Consider the following 22,636-nt stretch of genomic DNA (forward strand, 5'->3'; position numbering starts at 1 on the left):
GGACTTATACCCCGTTGTCAGTTAAAAAAAAAAATTTCTTTCAGGCTTATGCCTAGTTGTTAATAAAAAAAAAAGAATTGTTATTAGCACTTCAAAAATCTTATTCTACACTCCAAACTTTCTATATTTGGAAAGAAAAACACTTATGAGAAGTGTAGAATGAGATTTTTTGAGTGTCAATAACATTTAAAAAAAAAAAACAAATTTGTAATGATTAAAAGGGCAGGCCAAGTGGATTTTTTTTGGGGATTTTGAAATGATTTTGTCCTTTTTTGGGGTTAGAAAATAGATATAATATGAGTGCACTTTTAAGATCCATATGGCGATTTGCATTTTAATCACAATGGCCTAATTATTCAGTCCATTAACGTCTTGGCACAATTAAGCTGTTATTATCAGGGTGGCATTGAACAACTTGCAAATTCAATTCAACAGAAAAACCAGCATACCCACTTAGAAATGCAAAACACTCAATTAGTTTTCTTCTCCAATGTCAGCAAGTGGATGAAATTATCGAATAATGCTTGGCTGCTGAAAGAATAGTAGCATGTTATGTTGGACTTAATTGAAAATTGATACGTGTTCATTTGTTTGGAGTGAAATTGTTTCCCGTTTTTAATTTTTTAATTGTTTAGGCACTTGTTCATTTCAGTAGGATTTGTTGCTTTTTTTTTTCAGCAACCAAGCATTATTCTAAATTATCCTCAGTTTATTGATATAACTCATTTCTGCATTCATTTTAGTACCCAGTTGTAATTTATTTGTAAAAGAGATGTTTTGGATTTTCCGATTGTTAAGCATACGAGTAATAACAAATATGTACGTTTTTTATTTAAATATGAAAGAAATACATTACAAAGAGGCAGACCCTTTAAGAAAAGAGATTCTTAAGATTAGATGTGGGACCCATTCTATATGGAACTTCAATGATTCTAACCTTCTATTTTATAAGTCTTGATTCATAAATCATCTTTGCAAAAATTCAATTTAATTCGAAACCAATTGCCTGTTTAATCATCACAATGAAGTTTCATTGTTTCTTATAGAATAAAGTGTTAGTCAATTTCTTTGAACTCAATTAAATGTCTCAAATATTTCCGATTTGACAAATATTTCCGATTTGACAAATATTTTGTAAGGATGATCAAAAAGGTACAACTTAAAAAATAGACGATTTGGATAGTAGAAATTCGATGTGGTGTGAGCCCCATAATCCCCATCCAGAAAAAAAAAATAGAAATCATTTTCCTTAAAATCTCCTACAAAGAGAACCCCGAGCAACTAAAATTACAAAAATCTCAAAGCCAAGCTAATTTCACCTCAATATGTAAGTCCTTTTTCTTTTCTTTTTTTGGAAGATAGGATAATATATAACCAGGGCAAAGATGCCAAACCACAACAAAAACCCACAACGAGGCAAGCAACCAAAACAAACCCGGAAGTGCAAGGGGAAGAAGAAACCCGACACTAAAAGGAAACAACTAGCGTCACCCATTGTACAACCGAACAAACTTAATGTGGGCAAGGTAGTCAATCATTGTTTAGTACATGAACAAGTGAAGATGGGGGTCATTCGACCCAAGTAAAGTCAATCTCCACACAACTCTGCGACGCCAAACGATCAGCTGGCATATTGGCTGATCTTGGCGTCCAAGACCAGAGACAGTCATGGAAGGAATCCCCAATTTTCTTGCACTTCGCTAAGGTTGGAAATGCCTCCCATCTGCCATTTGTTATGCTACCCTTTAAACACGAAATAGAATACAAGGAATCAGATTCCACGACCACAAGATTGAGTCCTAAGGATTGATCCACCTTACATCCCCGCAGAATGGCTAACGCCTCAGCAGCCACCGCACTAGGGGCATGAAGATGAAATCTGTGAGCAGCAGTGAAACTACCAACAAAGTTTCTCACCACCACCCCAATAAAACCCTTTTTCGTAGCAGCTACCCAACTGGCGTCAACATTGATTTTGACATATGGATGGCACGACATCTGCCATCTCTCCCACGTAGGATTACTAAAACTGCGCTGCACCATACTCCCCGTGGGAATCCAAGAAGCCTCCCTGAAAGCTCTGACATTTGTAGAGATTGCCGCCAACACCTGAGAAGGGATGATAGGCTTCCGTTGGAATAGGAAACAACACCTAGCCTTCCAAATATGCCAACAAGAAAACGCTACCCAAGCCAGGATCTTTTCTCTGTCAACTTTCAAACATTCGCAAGCCCTGATGATAGCCAATATCCATTGCATCCATGTGGTGATCTCTTCTTGATTTACCTTGTAGTTTAGGATTCTACCCAACCAAATAGTTTCCACCCATGGGCAAAGGACAAGAAGGTGTTCAATCATTTCCTCCTAAGTGTTGCATAAGGGGCAGAGGGGGGAGGAGGCAGATTTCCTACGGTAGAGGGCCGCCATAGTAGCCAAGGCATTATGCACCGTTTTCCACATAAAACATCTGATTTTTGGAGGGGTTTTAAGTTGCCACACCAATTTCCATAATGTCACCGGGATGGTAGGAGACGATGACGATCTAGAATTGGTCTGTGGGATCCCCCGAGAGTGCACCCAATGGTAGCCCGACTTGACGGAGTAAATCCCTTGCTTATCAAATGGCCATATTAACTTGTCCCTGAGCTCGGGGTCACCAAGATGGGTTGCCAAGATTACCTCATACTCCGCCGACGATTTGAATGGTTTTAAGAAATCAATATCCCACTCACCACTCACTGCATTAATTAATTAAGCCACTTTGGTGTTGCGACTTACTTGCACCGATCCAAAAGGCATTGGGTATCCACTCGGGAGGGAAGGCAACCACCTATCACCCCAAACCCGAATCTCTTTCCCGCACAAGACTTGCCAATGAGTCCCCCGTAACAAAAGATCACGCTCCATAAGTAGACTTGACCACACCTAGGACGCACGTCCGCCCCATTTAGCATCCAAGAAAGAACAATGGGGGAAGTATCGAGCCTTCAGAACCTTTGCCCAAAGTGAGTCTAGTTCATGGATGAGCCACCAACATTGTTTCGCCAAGAAAGCATCATTAAAATCCATAAAGGATCGAAACCCGAGTCCCCCCATCGCCTTGGGAAGGCCGAGAGTATCCTTGGAGACCCAATGAATGTTTTTCCTCTCCTTTTCCTGTCCCCACCAAAAATTAGAAATCAAATAATCCATTTCCTTGCAAATGATAGCAGGAAATTTGAAAAAGTTCATCGGACAGGCCAAGATAAGTCCTTTTGTACACTTTAAGCTGCATTGGATACTATTATTTGAAAAGGGCACTTACCAACAATATATTTGTCCATATTGAAGATAATCAGCTTACTTTTTTCAAAAGCCAAAACTTGAAGTTTATGACAAAACAAAATGTCGAATTCTAAAGAGGTTGACGATTTGGCAGTGGCACTGTTTTGCTCAGGTTATAATCTAATAGCTTAGCATATTGTATTTGCTAAAAGTTAAAATATTCCTAATCTTTGTGTTTTGAGTATTTCATTTTCTATTTCTTAGAAAGATTTTTAATGTACCAGAAACACAGCTCGGTAATGAAAAATTAGTTAGAATTTAAAAAAAAAAACAAAATTTTAACAAATTATATTATGACATTTAGTGTACCAGACCTTGTTCGACACACTAAAAAATTTCTCAATTGAGATAATTCCTAGGTTGTCGGATATTGTAAGCAAAAGGTAAAATAATACACTAACTATATTATAATAGTCAAGACATATTATTTAGCCAAAAACAAAATTAAAGTATAAAATATTATTTGAAAGACGAGTATACAATATACCAAAGTAGTACTGATACTTGTATAAAAACACTGTAGTAATATACAAAAGAAAGAAATACATATATTATAATAATGAAGACATAAATCATGGCGGACAACTACGAACTGAACGGTAGTTTTTTGGTGTCGTGATTACAACACCGTGCAATGTTACTCATTCATTTTATACGATTACATTATAACACGTGAATTAATAATAATCTCATTAAGCGGTAGTTGAATCTTCTCAGTAAAAAGTTTCTTCAAGTAATTAAACATCTGGAAAAAATAAAATTTTGTCTAGTTGATTGGCTATTTCTTAATTAACACTTGCTGGTGATGTAAAACAGATTAATTAGTCCTAACACCTTAGATTTGGTTTTGGTCACTGTGAGCCGTCGGATGCATTAACATGATTGCCGCAAGAGCCACCGACGAGGGGGTGGTGGGATGAAATGTCTTACTCAGGTCCACGTTGGAAGAAGATATATATAGGGGTGTGATATACACACATCTTTTTTTACTTCTCTCACATCTTTTTAGTTTTCGGTCATCGGATCGGATGAATTGAAGAAGATCAACTGACATAAATTAACAGGAGTGTGTGAGAAGTAAAAAGGGGTGTGTGGATATCACATCCCTATATATATAGGATCAAGGGACAATTATTTATACAAATACTTTTACACTCTTTTTAAGCCTTTTGATTATATGACATTCAATGGTTCTTATTTATTCATTAAATGACATAGTATGTGGATTTTAACTAATATTAAAAATAAAATAAAAAACTGAAAAAAAAACATAAAATCTGGAAAATTAAAACTAAAATTAAAAAGGGAAGAAACCCTAGTTGTACGCAGTCCTCCATCTCCCCTTTTGCTGATGTGGTTTTGCAACTTCATGTCTTGGAAACGGTAGTTGTCATGGAAACGGCACTTTGTTCATTGGAGCACAACTTGGCAAGACCGAAATCCGAGATTTTGGGTTGAAGTTGTCATCTAATAGTACATTGTAGGTTTGATATCGAAATGAAGGATTCGTTGGTCACATCTGTGGTAAACTTACTCAATTCCTTTGGCTATTCTGAGAGTAATATGTTGCAGTTTCTCCCAACCAAGAAAATGGTTCTTGCTGTCTGCTGACGATATGAGTTTTGCAGTGAACAATTTGGTGCAAATTCATAAACTAAGGCTCGTCTAAATCCATCAGCTCAATAGCCAACCAAGCGAACCCCGTTAATATGGTGGATCCGACCTAATGTTGACACTTCATTGATAAACTCTTCTCCATTTCCCTTGTAATTGTTGAAACAACAACAAAGATCTCACTCAAGAGTTGTCCTTTGAACATTGTTCCAAATGTTCCTTGTCCCAACTTGTCTCTAGATTTATTTGTAATCCGCTTGATATCAGCATATGAGTACCTCGTAGGCCTGAGAGCTCTGTAGTTTTCCAAAATTCTTCGATCATGGTTTGCCACTCCTTTTCTATTCAGTCAATAAGTATGTACACGATGGAGACCGACAAGTATCAGCACAAGTGAAAATGAACCAAGGACTGCACCTGCATAGTTTACGTTCAATGAAGTATATGTATCCAACTGGCATTCTTGTAAGTGGTTGGTTATATTAATGAAATTCTATCGATTCTCTCAAAAAAATAATAAATAAATAAAGAACCTCTACACTAAACTTTCAAATTTTCAAAAATAAAAAAAAAATCTTTCATTGTGAATGCATATAGAACGAACTTGTAACAACTAGTTTTGCGTGGTACCTGTAGAAAAATTTCAATCCCATTAGTTCTTCATTTGTACCAAATCATTAAATCATTGCATATTTGTTTACAGAACATTCTCTAGTTCTCGGTTGTGAATGGAACATTTGATAACTATGAAGCACGGGGGTCTTTGCTTGCAGGTTGTGTAGGGGGTAGTTGCGATTTCTGCAGAGGGGGAGACAGAGGATTGCGTACAACTAGGTTTCTTCCTTTTTTTAATTTTAGTTTTAATTTTTCAGATTTTATGTTTTTTTTTTCAGGTTTATTTTATCTTTAATATTAATTAAAATCCACATAAGCATTCATGTCATTTAATGAATAAATAAGAATCATTGGATGTCATGTAATCAAAAGGCTTAAAAAGAGTGTAAAAGTACTTGTACAAATATTTGTCCCTTGATCATATCCCATATATATATATATATATATATATATATTATATGTTACCAATTTTCTTATTTTTGGGTTGAAATAATAAATTTGGATTAAGACCGTATATCTACCAATTTGCAGGTATACATTTCGAATTATATATGAATGATGGATCCACACATATTCCAAATGCTACCTTGTGTAGTTGTAAATTAAACTCTCAATTGGGCATTGGATATTAAAAAAGGGAAACTAATGAAATGAGTTGAAAATTTTGAGTTTTAATGATAAGAACAAAATAAAGGGTAAAGTAAATAGTACCAGGATTCTCTTTTTAGTATAAAATTGTGGTTTTTTATTAAAATGAACTGTACTGGGAGATTTTCGTTAAAGTTCCTTATTAAAAATCTATAGCCAAATAATCTATTTATTCTTTTGAAATGATGTAGTTCGAACTAAAGAGCTATCATTATTTCACAACTTTAATAGTGAGAACATAAAATATCCCGATCAATGGGTATGCCACGTTTACAATTTATCAAATATGATTACTGTGCCTTTTGACAGAATACGTTAATCGTTAGTCAAACCCTAATGAACTAACGTACCACATTCTCAATGAAGCTCTTAGAAGTCTACAATCAACAAGCTCCCAAGCCCAATTCATTGCCAACGGTTCAAGTTGATCGCCACACAACCTACGCAGGTTATCTTAATATGTCATAGGCTTGCCCATTAGTCTCTTAGCAGGGCAAGACTCTTTAAAGCATATTTCAGGAATCTCAAAAGAATATCCATCCATTGGAACACTCTGCTAACAGGTTTAACGAACCTGAACGGCTAATAGAGTCAACAAACCTGGACGTTAGGGGTTAACTCCTCAGTTCTCTATAAATGGCAAAGGCCAGCCACTTCCAATAATTAAAAACTCTCACCACTCTTATTATTTCCTACAATCTTTCTACCTTAAACATCAGAGGCCCTTTGACAAACACCACACCGGTGTTAGTCAAACTCCGTTCATCTCTTTTCTTTATGTGTGTAGGTTTTCGTCAATATCCGAAGCAGAAAGTTGCTCCCACATTAATGTCATTTGAGAGATTTTACTATTAAACAATACAAAGACTAACTGTTAGGGTTTCGCCTGATAATCTTTTTGTTTTTATTATAATTTTTTTTTCTTTAGCATTCGATAAAAGAATGCTAAGATGTTCAAAAGATTGTAAGGGAACCGAATCATTAACCCAACCAAATGTTTTCTCATTGTGTCACCTATCTTAGCACTGGTTAACAACATCCAACGAGTTTGTGCTAAATTATTACTTGGAAGGAAACTTCTTCTAATCTTCTTTCTTCTAAAAGATCCTTATTTATATACGAGAGCACATGAGGTAAATTTTTTTTTTTAGGAAACCTCAGTGATACAAGAGAAATTTTATTGATAACGAAAAACAAAAGTTATACCTAGTCAAGGCCAGGGGCCATAAATCTTGCCCCTCGTAATACAAGAAAAAAGAAGAAAAAAATAATGAAAAAAAAGGGGACATAAACCTTCACCCTCTAAAAACGGAAAAAAAAAAAAAAAAAAAACTTATACCATTACACCAAACTTATTATTATTAAGAGGAGGGTTGATGATTTAAAACTATTACAATAATTTAATAAATGTGAGAGTTTTGAACCTGAAACGTATGAGTGCAAACCTAAAACCCTATATTGTATGAGATACTCTTAGTTGGATTGGATACTGGCCTTATGAAATCATATTCGAATCATATATATGGTAATTAAAGAATATGAACATTTGTTGGAAATCTTAGTACGAGTTGTCGATTCATAAATCAATGCAAATAACAATTGGTGGGTGTTTTTATTTGTTTATATTTTTATTTTTGTGTTGGATCATCAGGCAGATATGGAGCTGTTGAAATCATATTCAAGTAGGAGAGTAGGACCACCTGTCTAACAAACAATTTTTATGGAAGGTGCGGTGGGAGAACGATGCATGCAGTTTAACTTGTCATCACCATTTTATCTATGGACTGCGTATGTATGGACACTCAAGAAACCGAGACAAGAAAATAATAACATGTTTTAGGTTAAAATATATGTACAATGGGCTTTTAATAGAGGATTTTACTCTGTAGCTCGAGAGGATTATTTGATCTGTCGTTAGTTCGATATTCCTATTCTTAATATCAAGTGTGTGTGTGTGTGTATTGATGGGTCGATGCATAGTTTTAGATATGTTGTTGAATTTGAATATTCCGCTTTATAACAATAAAACAAAATACTCCTTAGGAAGCTTCTCGCATATAAACATCTGCATTGGTGTTTCAGTCTTTGATATATTGTCGAATGTCTCGCTCTATAACAGTAAAACACGGGATAGCCCTTAGAAAACATAGATGCACTTTTCTTGAAGGCATGTAAATATCGAATAATGAAGCATTATGAGGAGTGCCAAAACAGCCAAGTTGCTAGCCTTTCAACTAAACCCTACGGCTTACATAGGGTTTGGGCCGAGATCTCAAACCGAATCATAATCTAAATTGAAATATAATTTCGGCCGAAAAGAGGAAAACAAGAATATAATGACAAAGAAATTAAGTAGCTGTTCGTCATAATTCATGTTGCATGCTTTCCGTGTCGGCCTCTCTCTCTCTCTCTCTCTCTCTCTCTCTCTCTCTCTCAAACACAAAAGCACCAACACATCGTCATCACACATGCACAGAGAGAGAGAGAGAGAGAGATCTGCATTGCCATTTGATATCAGCTTAAATTCCTATCTGCTATCTCCTATCTGATAGCTGATTGGGAGGCCATAATATTGATCGATATGTGCATATTTCTTGCACGTAGCGCTGGACGTTGCATTTCTTCTACTGAATTAGTTGAGGCCGTTGGTCCGAAACAAAGAAAACCGCAAACTTTTGGTTTGATTAGTTGGTAATTAAATACATTGTCCATACAAGTACGGATGTAAATTTACGCCACATGTATAGTCATATATGTACAGCTAGCTGCAGTTACTTTCTTGTATGGTTAACTATAAATGACTCATATGTAATGAAAAATGTTAGCAACCTTCTTGATTGGAGTTTCTTCTTTTACGTCATTTTTAAATCCTGCAATGTTGTATGATGATTGAGCCCGTCTATTTATGACAACAATCGAATGGTTAAATGATCAATGGTTTTGGTTGATTTTTTGTTGAATTGCTCTTTAAGGGGATGACCTAAATGATACAAAACAACAACAACCAAGCTTTATCTACCAAGTGGGATCTACTCCATGAATCCTAGAACACTACTGAGCTCGGTTTTGTGCCAAGTCTTCCGTTAGCTCCAAGTATCCATATGTTCTCTTATAATCTCTTTCCAAGTCTTCCTAAATCTTCCATTACCGCTTTTATCCCGGGTCTCCGTCTCATAATTGCATCTTCTAACTAGAGCATATTGGTCTTCGGTTTATGTGTCCAAACCATCTTAACCAATTTTCTCGTATCTTATTTTCTATTACGGTCATTCTTACTTTACCTCGAATAGTTCTAAATTTATAATCATCAAACAACATTAAAAAAGCATACAGAAAAACGAGAATATAAAAAGAGATGTTTAAAGAGAAAATTGCTAACACCCCCTTAAATTATAGGTACCTACTCTCCATTTTACTCTCAGTGAAACTGACCCTTGTACTACTTAATTATATTAGTATCCTTGTTAATTTTCAAATACTAGCTAGTGATCACTCTTGTATTAGCATATTAGTAATGTGTAGGAGGGTTAATTACTTCGTAAGAAAATAAAGCTCCATTGCATTTCAACACTCCACAAACAAATATGTTTTTCTTAATTAATTAGTTAAGACTAATCAGGACTTAGATTGTACATTTTCACAAGAAAGTGTTAATTACAGTATTAAGAGGAAGACTGAAAAAAAAGACAGCTCAAGATTATTATTCACAAGAAAAGGTAACCCCTCAAAATATTTTTAGATTTAATTAAGAAATCATGAGAGCATCTGTCAATCTACACATTTTGGTCATGATCGACAACATTTTCTGCTACCATCTTTACTTTTGTAGCTAGCTTTTTCTGGCTTATGATGTTCAAGGCTGTCCACCTGCACGTCTCCACTTGATTTATTTTCCCTTTTTTGTTAGAAAGGACATTACAAGGAGAAAACCGAACACAAGACTTCGGTAAATACTCTTAACCACTTTAGCTACATATTTCTTACCAATTAAATTTGATATCCGAAGCACAATTGAATTCATATTTCCACTCTAGTCAGGGTTTACACAGTTGTTGGGAAACTTCAGTTAGACTAACTAATTAGGGCAGCTCTCTCGCTTGGTTCGCAATAATCTAACTGCTTAAAGGTCTACGAGAACTGCTTTATGAATGATGTGGTTTGAGTGACCTACATAATTGTGCGGATCAGATAGCACCAAGATACATATAGCATCAAAATACAAAAGCTCGTATACTTCTACGAAATTTGTCCTACGAATGACGTGATCCTAGTAGACATCACACCATTCAAGTGATTAGTTGGTATACAGCAAATTATCCCTTTATCTGATGCACACTACAAATTGCTCTGCCTTTGCAAAGCACAGATCTGATTCGTCTGCATTTGCTTTACCAAGTGGGCCAACTTACTAGATACATAAGACCTTGTTTAGTTGTTTTATTATCATAACATTTGCACAAATAATCACGTTAGCCTGCACGTTATATCAAAAGGAAGAATTTGGATCCCGGACCTTACTGTCTGAACTAGAAAATCAGGACTCTTGGTGTGTGTGAAAAAGAGAGATCGAAGTCTTTGATTTGTGAGATGGGTCACTGGAATGAATTAAAGGAGAACGTCAAATTTAATTTGAAAGGTTTAGATTGTCTGGTCGTTAGGCTCTGGACAATGAGATCCGGGAAGGATCTCATCCCAAAAGTAAGCCCTACCATTGTGATGATAAAAACATAAACCTTTGTATGGATTACGAGGTGTGTTGGAACGGAAAAGATTCGGGTCCTCCGACTATTATTTGTTCCTGTTGGGGAATTGGATAACCTGAATTATTGGACATATTGAACTCATGGAGTTTGGGGAGCTTCAGCTCAAAAATAGACCTAGAAAGCTTCTTGTTTTGGAGCACCAAAGCTAACACCAGATTGTTCAAACCTGGCAAAATCTCGCCGGAAAAATTGTTGTCTGCCAAGTTCAATCGCTTCAAGTCGTGGAGATCTAGAACACAAATAGGAAATGGAAAACTAAAACATAAAGAAAACAGAAGATCAAAATACCATGATCTTGTTTGGTTGTCCAACATCAAAGACAAGGATGCAGCCAGACATCCCATGAATACGAAATGAACGAAAATATCAAAATGCCATATCAATTTAAAACAGAAACTCTAATATCAATTCAAAGTCGGAAAAAGATCTTCAAGAACAATCTGCGGTTTAACAGAAGACTAATAATAGGGACGGTTAAAGCCACGATATTTGCTTTAAAGCTCCAACAAGATAGAAAAGTAACACAACATCTGTCAGAAGCAGTAAATTTAGAAAAGAGAGGTTCCCTTCCCCTTCTTGTCTCCCCCAATCTCAAAATGCTTGCACCTCTGCAGAAATCAGTGCCAACAATCAACCATTAGCCAAAAAAACGCGGTTATACACAAAAACAAGCAAATTGCACACAAAATACACTAACCTTGATCGGGTGCTGGGACACATGCTTGCAACCCTGGCATTGGAGCCTCAGAACAATCTTCTTGGTCGTTTTTGCCTGATTATAAAGTTAAACGTGATCATTATTGAAAAAACAAACAATGAGAACAGAGAAATCAATCTGCGGAAATAGAAATATCTAGACATTTGGTTTTCGATTATTCTTTATATATTCCCCGTATGAAAAGGGGGCAAGAACTCAATGCTTTACCTTCTTGTGGAACACTGGTTTGGTCTGCCCTCCATAACCTGACTGCTTACGATCATAACGCCTCTTTCCCTGAGCGGCAAGGCTATCCTTTCCTTTCTTGTATTGGGTAACCTTGTGCAAGGTGTGCTTTTTGCACTCCTTGCTCTTGCAGTAGGTCTTCTTTGTTTTCGGAACGTTCACCTACGACATTACCACATTTGAAATGATCCATTATCAAACAAATCACACAGAAACACAAACCACAACAGGGATTATGCAATCTGAATAAACAAAAACTCAATTACAAGACGCAGCATAAGAAATTACTAACCAACACCAAGATAATCGCAAAAGAACAGTTTTACACGACATGTGCAGATAAACAATAACTTCGACAATAATCTAATAACCATATTCAAGAACCAGAACACACTTAACAAAATCATCCTGAATACAAGGAAGCGGACACTTCGCGCACAGTTCATTGTCAGATACGTAACTTTGAAGTCTAAGAGGCATCCATAAACTAAGGCGTGACTAATGGAGGCGACAGTGGCGGTTGGGCACCTAAAATAGCAAATGGTTATCTTCATACTTATTGAGTACTCGATCAGGAGCCAAAGCAGAGGTGCTCCGGTACCACAGCGGGTACCGGACCACCGCGAAATCCCGGACACCCATTTTCTATTTCGGGCACTCAATAGTCATCCATAGGAAAACCATCTACAACTCCTAAGGAAAAGGAAGCACATTCAAGCATAAATTGTCACCATTTTCTTCTGAGCTAAACTAAAACAAGTTTATGCTAATTTTTCAATGATTTAAATATGGCATCCATCATACAATCAGAGTATAATCTTAACATAAATCCCAAGTTTAACAAACAAAATTAAAGCAAAGAACAATAGCAATCATCACATAACCACTAAATATTAACAGATTTAGATTGGAAAATCAAACGCAGAAGCAGTAGATATGTGATTAATATTGTTAAGATTTAGAGAGAGAGAGGTACCATGGCGACGTCGGGTTCGTAAGGAGATGACCGAGCGGTAGAGCAGAAACGGGCTCTCAGCTAAACCCTAGAAGAAGAACTTGCGGTAGGTATTTCATGGGTCGCGTTTAAGGGTTTTGTCCATTCGACTTGGGCTCGGGTCGAGGTCTACCTGGACCAGCCACCCTGCCCACTATTTTGAGTAATTTTTCTAGAATGCCGTCACGTACGTACTGTTACTATTTCATTTAAATAATTATAAATAAACAAAAAAAAGAAGATTTTTATACATATTTTTTAACTTTTCACATACCATTCTTTATTCGAACGAAAACAAAAGACATGATCAGACAAGAATATGAAAGGTGAAAAAAGTGTTTATCATTTCTCAAATTATAATTGGTGGAATAGCATCCCCAACCGAAACTACTCCACTATTATGTACATCACAAAAACTAGACTTGATTAGCGTGTCGTCTCTTTGTATTCCGAGCTCAAATCACTCTCCTCGTAAAAACTAGATAATATTCGAAATTTTCCTCGACAATCAGGACTGTGAAATACATTGGGACGACAGAGGAAGGACTTAGGATTTCCTAAAATCCAATGTATAATGTTGTTGTAGGTAAAAACTACATCATAGTTAGCAACTTTTAAGACTTTGTATTTCTATCAATGTTGTTCTTTTTTGTTCTACGAGTACGAGGAGAACCATCCTTTTGCTGCAACAAAGTGAGGTTATCGGTTTTTCCTATCACGGTACAAATACACGTTACAACTAAAACAGTAAAAAATGATGCCATATACGAGGGTTTTGGCTTGAATGAACCCCGTGACAATGGTGGCCTGTCCACGCTGAGTGATGCAAATCCCTCTCCCGACTGCCTCTTCCTGAGAAATGGGCAAATGGTTAAGAAAGGCTCGTGCGTATGCAAGATGAGTTCAAGGATCGAGGAACGTTTTCTCTTTCAAATGAACGTAAGGGCATGTTTAAGACTGAAAGTCAGAACTGTAGAAACGAACTGCGACTGAGGCATACCCCAATACGCCCTTTATCGACTCCCACAAGGATGCAGAACGTTTAGTCGCCTGGTTTGAAGCACTGGTTCTATTGAAGTTGGTGGGTTGTTAGTAGGGTTTGTCTGGTTGTCATCTTACTTTCGACTAGGGCTTATTTAAGAACAATATCATGTAAAGCTAGTATTAGTTTAAGTTAGAGATAGTGGAGGACTCATGCTTCCTGAGCTGCCATGTCTTCACTCATGCTCCTCATCATTCCTCCACTGGAGCACACATGCTTGCTGAGCTGCACATGCTTGTGAGCTGCCATTTCTGTCCGCACCATTCCTCCACTTTCTTTTCTTTTGTATTCCTCTCCTATTTATAGTTGATCTTGTAAACTATTTCATATATGATATATACATAAAATTGTCTTCATGGTATCAGAGCAGTGATTCCTCTTGGACCTGCTTCTGTGTTCTTCCGAAAGAAAAAAAACACCCACCAAATCCAAACCAGTTGAGCCATTATGGCCATACCAGCAGAAAAAATTTCAAAAAACGAAACCATGGATACCAATCCAATTCAACGTTTGAGCTCTGTGCTTCTAAACGAATTCAACTACCTGCCTTGGTCACGAGCTATTTCTCTCGCTCTTGGAGGACGTGGAAAGCTTCCATTCATTCAAAAGGATGACATCATCCCCGAAACAACTGCACCGGATTATGCAGCATGGGTATCCCAAGATCAACTCATCATGTCTTGGCTGTTAAACTCTATGGAACCAAAGATGGCTGAGATTTTCAGCTACTCAGTATCATCTCACCAACTTTGGAATTCCGTACGAGACATGTATGGAGATCTAAACAATGCTGCGCGAGTCTTTCAGCTGAAGAAAGATCTTACGGAATTACAACAGGGAAATCTCTCTTTTGTTCAACATCTTGGCAACTTGAAGGCCAAATGGAATGAATTGGATCTCTACAGACCTCATACCACGGACACAACCATTCTTTTAAAGCGTGTTGAAGACGACAAAGTGTTCCAGTTGCTTGCCAGCATTGGACCAGATTATGAAGACCTCAGAAGCCATCTCTTAATGACACCTGAACTTCCCACTTTACAGATGGCCTGCAACGTTATTCAACGTGAAGAAGTAAGAAAGAAGGCCATGAACGCAGACATGGTTGTTGGAGAATCAAATTTTAGGCCATCAGAAGCAAGAGCCTTCAACTTCTCCAGACCATACAAGGGAAAACGACCAGACTTAAAGTGTTCTCACTGTGTGAAGATAGGTCGTACAGGTATTGGACACATAAAAGAGAAGTGCTGGATTCTTTATCCAGAACTTAAACCTAAGTTCAATGATGATGGAAGAGCACCAAGAAACCAAATGAAGCCTGCCTACACTCCTAAGGGAAATCTTATTTGCGACAATGTCTCCAATAATGTGATAAACTCTTCCTCCAGTCCCATTGCTCTCATAAATGAATTTGCTAACTTCTTGCAACAGAAACAAGGAGCAACAAATCATGAAACTCCTTCAGCCATGCTCGGCAAGTTTGCTGGCTTCCTCGAACAATCAAACTCAGTGTCACAAAATGACATGCCAGGTATTATTGCAACTATCTCCACTGCTTTGGAACTTAGTAGAAGTTGTGATTTTTGGATAGTTGACTCAGGAGCTTCAGATCACATGACTAACGATGCATCTTTACTAAATGATTTTCAAAACTTCTCCACTCCTTCTTTTGTCTCCGTAGCTAATGGCACCAAAGTTCGTATAGTAGGCAGAGGGAAACTCAAAATTTTCTCGAGTCAAAAGGAATCTCCTGTCATGCATGTCCCTTCTTTTCCTTTCAAACTATTGTCAGTAGGAAAAATAACACATTTGCTAAATTGTCATGCAATTTTTTCAACTCACTATGTGATTTTCCAGGACCAAGTTTCGAAGGAAACGATTGGTAAAGGGTTCTTCCTCAATGGACTGTACTATGTCAAAATCTCTTCAAGTTTCCAAAAAGGTTTCTACGTAAACTCAAGCACTGTAAACAAGGAGCAGCTGTGGCACATGAGATTAGCTCACCCTTCTTCACATGTTATGTCTTTTTTTTTTTCCTAGTTTCTGTAAAGTGATTCCAGATTGTGAAGTTTGTCAAAAATCTAAGTTCACCAGGTTACCCTTTCCCCACTCTCTCTCTAGAGCTACCAAAGCTTTTGAAATAATCCATTCTGACATTTGGGGACCTGCCACCTTAGAGTCCTTTGATGGTTACAGATTTTACATTTCGTTCATTGATGATTTCTCTAGAACTACTTTTGTGTATTTACTTAAATTCAAGCATGAAGCTTTCCAGTGTTTCAAAAATTTTCATAAATTAATTCAAAATCATTTTAACTCTAAAATTGGCATCTTAAGGTCTGATAATGGGTCTGAGTACACTTCCAAAAACATGACAACTTACTTAAGTGAGCATGGAATTTTGCAACAAACAAGTTGTGTAGGAACGCCACAACAAAATGGCATTTCAGAAAGAAAGAACCGAGACTTGCTTGAAAAAACACGATCACTAATGTTACAAGCAAAAGTTCCAAAGAAATTCTGGTCTCAAGCTATACAAACCGCTGCATACATCATCAATCGCCTTCCTAGTAGAATCTTGAAGTTCAAATCCCCTTACCAAATTCTCAAGGGGAGAGAAATTGACATAAGTCATCTCCGTGTGTTTGGATGTGTATGCTATGTGCACATTCAAACTAATCACCGAGATAAACTTGATCCAAGGGCTATCAAATGTGCATTTGTAGGTTACTCAACTTCCCAAAAGGGATACAAATGCTACGACTCTAAGACCAGAAAGGTATGTGTATCCAGGGATGTGCGTTTTGATGAAACTCACTCTTTCTTTCAAATGCATGATGATGAACCTCAGGGGGAGCTCTCACATGAAGTGTTCCCTACCCCTCTCTTTCTTGATGATACAAGGCTGTCAACACCGCAAAATGAAGCTGTTGAGATAGAGCCAGCTCCTGAAAGTATGGAAGAAGTCAATGAAGAAGTCATTCTCGAAAGGAGAGAGCCTCAACTTGAACAATCTCCTCCTCCACGAAGGAATCCTTCTCGAAACAGACAACCTCCAGCCAGGCTTGATGATTTTGAAATCTACACGCCTAGACATCCTAGTGGACAAATGGTTTTTCATAGCAAGAGCTCTCCATCTCATGCTGTCTTTGTAACCAAGTTATCCCACAATTCTGAGCCTCGATCATTCGAAGAGGCACACCAATCTCCTGTATGGAGGCAAGCCATGCTTGAAGAACTGAAGGCACTTGATGAAAATCAAACTTGGAGCATTGTTTCTCTGCCAAAAGGTCAACGTGTGGTTGGGGCAAGATGGATTTATAAGACAAAATTTCACTCAGATGGAAACATAGAGCGGCACAAGGCAAGGTTAGTTGCAAGGGGCTTCACACAAACCTTCGGAGTAGATTACAAAGAAACCTTTGCTCCTGTGGCAAAGATGAACACGGTTAGAGTACTTCTTTCGGTGGCCATCAATTCAAACTGGTCTCTACATCAAATGGATGTAAAAAATGCCTTCCTACATGGAGAGTTAGAATAAGAGGTATACATGCGACTACCACCTGGTCATGAACGAGAGAAGGAACAAGGAATAGCCTGCAAGCTTCACAAGGCTATTTACGGTCTCAAGCAATCTCCCAGGGCTTGGTACTCAAAACTTAGTTCTGTCCTTATGTCATCTGGCTTTAAACGAAGCAATGCAGATTCTTCAATGTTCACTAGGATTGGTACGCATGGAAGATTGGTGGTACTTGTTTATGTTGATGATCTTATTGTCACGGGAGACAATCCAGAAGAAATAGCTGCTCTCAAAGCCACATTACATTCAACATTCAAAATCAAAGATCTTGGCAGACTTCGCTACTTTCTTGGAATCGAAATGGATCAATCTCCCACTGGTTTGTTTCTAACTCAACAAAAGTACGTTCTAGATCTTTTAGAAGAAGCAAATATGGTGCATTGCAAGCCTGCCAAAACACCACTACCAACAAATTTCAAGGATGAAACCTCAGGCATCCAACTTGAAAATGCATCGGAGTATCAAAGGTTGGTAGGAAAACTTATCTATTTGACTATAACCCGACCTGACATTGCTTATGCTGTTAGCTTTGTAAGCCAGTTCATGCATTCTCCCTCATCTCATCATTTACAACTAGTTAAAAGGATCCTTCGATACTTGAAAAGCTCAATATCTACTGGGATTTTCATGCAAAACAACGGACACTTCACCATTGAAGGATACACAGACTCTGATTGGGCAGGCAATGTCCTTGATCGCAAATCCACAACTGGTTACTGCACTCTTGTTGGTGGTAACCTCGTTACGTGGAAGAGCAAAAAGCAATCTGTTGTAGCTCGGTCAAGCGCAGAAGCTGAGTACCGTGCAATGGCATCGACTGCATGCGAATTAATTTGGCTAAAAAGGTTGCTACATGATCTTGAAATCATCTCCTCCAAACCAATTCTTCTTCATTGTGACAATCAAGCAGCAATGCATATTGCTGCCAACCCCGTTTTCCATGAACGCACAAAGCACATTGAGGTTGACTGTCATTTCGTTCGCAACCAAGTTCAGTCCAAGCTATTACAAACTGTATTTGTTCGTTCCAGTGATCAACTTGCCGATGTGTTCACCAAGCTTCTGCCTTCTGCACAACTTGATCGTCTTCTCTTCAAGCTTGGATCCAGAAGAACTCTCGATCCAGCTTGAGGGGGAGTATTGAAGTTGGTGGGTTGTTAGTAGGGTTTGTCTGGTTGTCATCTTACTTTCGGCTAGGGCTTATTTAAGAACAATATCATGTAAAGCTAGTATTAGTTTAAGTTAGAGATAGTGGAGGACTCATGCTTCCTGAGCTGCCATGTCTTCACTCATGCTCCTCATCATTCCTCCACTGGAGCACACATGCTTGCTGAGCTGCACATGCTTGTGAGCTGCCATTTCTGTCCGCACCATTCCTCCACTTTCTTTTCTTTTGTATTCCTCTCCTATTTATAGTTGATCTTGTAAACTATTTCATATATGATATATACATAAAATTGTCTTCAGGTTCTATGTTCGACAAGGGCACGTTCCTTATCACTGTCATTAAAGTTACAATAAATTCCAACAAAGAACAGAACGGAAGGTATTGAGATATCAAACTGGATGCCAAGTTCAACTAATAAGTTTAAACTAGAGGAAAGAAGGAAGCATAACATAGTTTAAGGATTCCAACCTGATTATCTTTGGGATCAGAACATTGACAGTAAAGTGAAGATCTCCTCAAGCAGAAGGTCTGTTGATGTCTGGAACCCCCATGCGTCGCAACTTCACTGTCTCTCCAGGCTGAATTCCCAAAGGAATCTGCAGCTCTTTCAAACCTTCAATAGTTTCAACCTGAATTTACATCACAATTTCCATGTCATACGACTTATACCAAATAAAAGAACATTGGTATTCCTAGACCTTCACTAAGTGATAATGCTAGGATTACCTTTATGACGGTCCCTAAAATGGCCTCGGTGTAATCAATATTGATTTTTGAGTACAGATTGAGACCATCTCTACGAATTCCAGCCTCTTCATCTTCATGGAGCACTATGTAGACATCACCAGCTTTACCCCTGCCATAGTGCAGATGATAAAGAAATTAGTTCAGGGCATGCCTTAATATCAAGTCTCATACAGCGAGAGTCTTGAAAAGTAGAAACAAATCGCGCCAGTTCTAAAAAGTACAACATAAAGGTGCATGCCATTGTTACCACAGATGATCAAACGCCAAACACATCAGCACTAGAAAAATGCATGCATGGGTAGATCAGATAACGTTGGTATTTTATTTGGATTTGGTTTCTGACGTACAGGTTGTATGTTTTCAAACATATTGAATTAACAAAGAACAGAAATCAACAACTTGACTAAATGAGCAAAACAGTTTTAACGCACACGTAAATTTAAATTGTGTATAAACCTTAAATTCCCCTCTCCTTGAATTTGCATTGTGGATCCATCATTAACACCAACTGGGATGATCACGTTCGTAGTTCTTGTTGACTGCACTTGTCCGTCACCACTGCATCTCTGGCAAGGATCAGTGATTATTATACCATCACCACCACATTTTGAACAGGTTGATACCTATTAATCACAAAATATCATCTGGGAAGCATATCTCTTAGAGTGTGATCTTGAAAAAAATTATAGGAAGACATCTATGGTGTCTGCATTATGAGGCTAAGAAACTTTTTGCATAACTGGACGTAATGCAGTTTCAACGATTTTTAATGTTATAAGCATGTCTTTTTGCCTGCGATATCATTCCAAATGGTGTTTTCTGAGTTTTCATCACCCCTCCTCTTCCTCCACAACCAGTACATGATTTTATTCCTTTATCAGATTTAGCACCTGTTCCACCACAGTCATCACATCTCAACACAAGAAACTTCAATTTCTCTCTGTACCCTGAAAATGGATTCTTCAAAGCTCAAACACAGATAGCACCTGCAACATGAAAGTTAAAAGAAAAGCCAAGAAAACATAATTTATGTGCCTTCAAAAACAGATTGGGAAGATCATTCAACAGTAACAGTGAAGCTATACAGTTACCGAATGTCAAGACGCTGGTTTCCCCTATTGCTGAAATTGAAGTTCATGCCTCCTGATTCACCCCTTCCACCAAAAATCCCATCTGACCCTCCAAAGTATCGAAAACGTCAAAATGATCCACCTACAGAATTTTGATGATTCATTAGCATGCAGTTAAACCAGTATCTACTTCACTAGGAAAGCAACCAAAAATTACTAAGTAAAATGCACTTAATTTCCCATGTCTGTATTAAACAGGTTATCTACTTCACTAAGAAAGCAACCAAATATTACAAGGTAAAATGCACTTTCTCATGTCTATATTACTGATAAGACCAGGAAGATCTTACCCCTCATGAACCCATGTTCGAGGAATCATATTCTCCCTGTAAACCAGCTTCACCAAAGCGATCATATAGAGACCTTTTCCCGCCATCTAATAGGACCTACAAAAATGCTTCATTAGAATATGAATGAAAAACGGAGCATGGATGCATCATATGCAATACACTCTGGAAGTTCAGAAAACAACAGTCAAATCACTACATGACGATAAAATGAATGAGAAAAAATCCCATCTTTTACTGAAAACTGATGCCAAAAGAAAAACAGAAATGCGAAAATGAAGAGAAAAATGACAATGCAGCATCACTGAAGAAGAAAAACTAGAAATCGTAAATCGTAATACCTCATACGCAGCACTAATCTCTTTGAACGTGTCCTCAGCTCCACCGCCCTTGTCTGGATGATAATGTTCCAAGTTCCACCATTTCCGAAATCAAATTTCCATCCAACACCAAAATGTAATTAGATTATATCATCTATATATGAGTATCATGCTTAATTGCAACACCCTTCCGGATGAAAAAATTAAATCTTTCGCTAATCGCCACTCATTCGAACATATCAAGCAGCTTTGCTTACAGCAATTGGGTTTCAACTTTCAATGCATCCAACTTACAAATTTCTGAAAAATCGTTTCTTCTGCTTCAATTTGTATGCAAATAACACGCATTGGAAAATAAACAACAGAAAGAAGTAGCTAACCTTTCGGTAGGCGGACTTGATCTCCTGCAGCGTGGCAGTTGTGAGGACGTTAAGGGTCTTATAGTAATCGGTTCCCGCGGCAATGGCGATTAACCGAGCGCCGCGCTGGGGCTTGGCGCGGAGGAAAGGAGCTGAATTGGATTTGAAGATTGGGTTTTTACTTCTGGTGAAGAATGTAGAAGCGGCGGAGCTGAGGGCGGAGCAGCTCAAAGAATAGGGCGGAAGTGGAACCGCAGAGTTGGGATTTTGCGGGAAATTGGAGGTGCAGGTGCTTTGGGTCACGGGCATACTTCGATTTTTGAGATTGAAAATTGACGGTGGAGATGGGTTATGGAGATTGGGAGGTGTTGGGGGTTTTGCAGAGGTTTTTGGGTGAAGGGATTTCCGTGAAGAAGAAGAAGAAGAAGAAGAAGAAGATTGTCAGACAGTCAGACGTGAGAACGAAACATAAGTTTGGGTCCCAACTGGTAAATATATTCGGATATGACAAACAAGATTGAGGCAAATGTGAGAATAATGAAAAGTATATAAAGACCGTTTACCCTGATGGAGCACCAAAAATAGTAGGTGATAATTGACTTTCTGGGATTCATTTCTATTTTAAGATAACAACTTACGTGACATCAGGATTTTACAATCATGTTGTTTCAACCTACGTCAATGCCATCCCTGTTCCTTAGCTTATGGCGTCGTCATCTGTGACCTGTCTGATTGTGAAGTCACCATTTTAATTCTTTATGTTTCAAACTATATCATTGGCTTTGTAAGATTCAAATACATGACATGTCAGCACGCTAACGGAATTTTTAACGAAATTAAACGGCAAGCCGTAAGGGCAACATTGATGAGTAAGCTAATAAATGGGGGGACGGAATTGATGAGTTTGAAATATGAATGATCAAGCTGATGACTTCACAATACATTAAGGATCATTTGTGATCAAAATCCTTCTCATTATTTTTTTTATTTTTGGGGTGATGGTATTGAACTGCATTCATGCCAAGGGAGGATTTCTTTTCGGTTGAATAGTGTTACTAGCTCGTATGTTACATGTGTGAATGACAAGATTAATACGTCATCA

The 22,636-nt window shown here is 37.8% G+C and overlaps 3 protein-coding genes and 1 pseudogene across 3 annotated transcripts; 2 read left to right on the forward strand and 2 right to left on the reverse strand.

Moving 5' to 3' along the window:
* Positions 1-11,318: 11,318 nt before the first annotated feature.
* On the reverse strand, positions 11,319-13,013 carry LOC137711021 (large ribosomal subunit protein eL42). Its single transcript, XM_068450215.1, has 4 exons — positions 12,884-13,013; positions 11,890-12,069; positions 11,662-11,736; positions 11,319-11,572 (listed from the first exon to the last, which is right to left on the reverse strand). Exons 1-4 carry the CDS (start codon positions 12,884-12,886, stop codon positions 11,513-11,515), a joined length of 318 nt encoding a protein of 105 aa, XP_068306316.1. The 5' UTR covers positions 12,887-13,013; the 3' UTR covers positions 11,319-11,512.
* A 1,416-nt stretch (positions 13,014-14,429) lies between these two features.
* On the forward strand, positions 14,430-17,484 carry LOC137710254 (uncharacterized). Its single transcript, XM_068449184.1, has 3 exons — positions 14,430-15,638; positions 15,801-15,885; positions 16,670-17,484. The coding sequence occupies exons 1-3, from the start codon at positions 14,430-14,432 to the stop codon at positions 17,482-17,484; spliced, it is 2,109 nt and encodes a 702-aa protein (XP_068305285.1).
* Positions 17,485-17,493: 9 nt separating this feature from the next.
* On the forward strand, positions 17,494-18,654 carry LOC137710255 (uncharacterized mitochondrial protein AtMg00810-like). The gene has a single exon (XM_068449185.1). It carries the CDS (start codon positions 17,494-17,496, stop codon positions 18,652-18,654), a length of 1,161 nt encoding a protein of 386 aa, XP_068305286.1.
* A 332-nt stretch (positions 18,655-18,986) lies between these two features.
* On the reverse strand, positions 18,987-21,949 carry LOC137710256 (uncharacterized; annotated as a pseudogene).
* Between the last annotated feature and the right edge of the window lie 687 nt (positions 21,950-22,636).

Source organism: Pyrus communis, chromosome 12 (assembly GCF_963583255.1).
Source record: "Pyrus communis chromosome 12, drPyrComm1.1, whole genome shotgun sequence".
Classification (NCBI taxonomy): Eukaryota; Viridiplantae; Streptophyta; class Magnoliopsida; order Rosales; family Rosaceae; genus Pyrus; species Pyrus communis.

What these genes read in the sequence shown, in the direction of transcription:
- LOC137711021 (XM_068450215.1), bottom strand. An exon ending in AACCAGTGTTCCACAAGAAG is followed by an intron (nt 11,737 to 11,889) that starts GTAAAGCATTGA and finishes CTTTATAATCAG; the next exon opens with GCAAAAACGACCAAGAAGAT. An exon ending in TGTCCCAGCACCCGATCAAG is followed by an intron (nt 11,573 to 11,661) that starts GTTAGTGTATTT and finishes TGATTTCTGCAG; the next exon opens with AGGTGCAAGCATTTTGAGAT.
- LOC137710254 (XM_068449184.1), top strand. Translation starts at nt 14,430, where the DNA reads ATGGATACCAATCCAATTCAACGTTTGAGCTCTGTGCTTCTAAACGAA. An exon ending in CCGTAGCTAATGGCACCAAA is followed by an intron (nt 15,639 to 15,800) that starts GTTCGTATAGTA and finishes GTGATTTTCCAG; the next exon opens with GACCAAGTTTCGAAGGAAAC. An exon ending in CTCTTCAAGTTTCCAAAAAG is followed by an intron (nt 15,886 to 16,669) that starts GTTTCTACGTAA and finishes GTGCATTTGTAG; the next exon opens with GTTACTCAACTTCCCAAAAG.
- LOC137710255 (XM_068449185.1), top strand. Translation starts at nt 17,494, where the DNA reads ATGCGACTACCACCTGGTCATGAACGAGAGAAGGAACAAGGAATAGCC.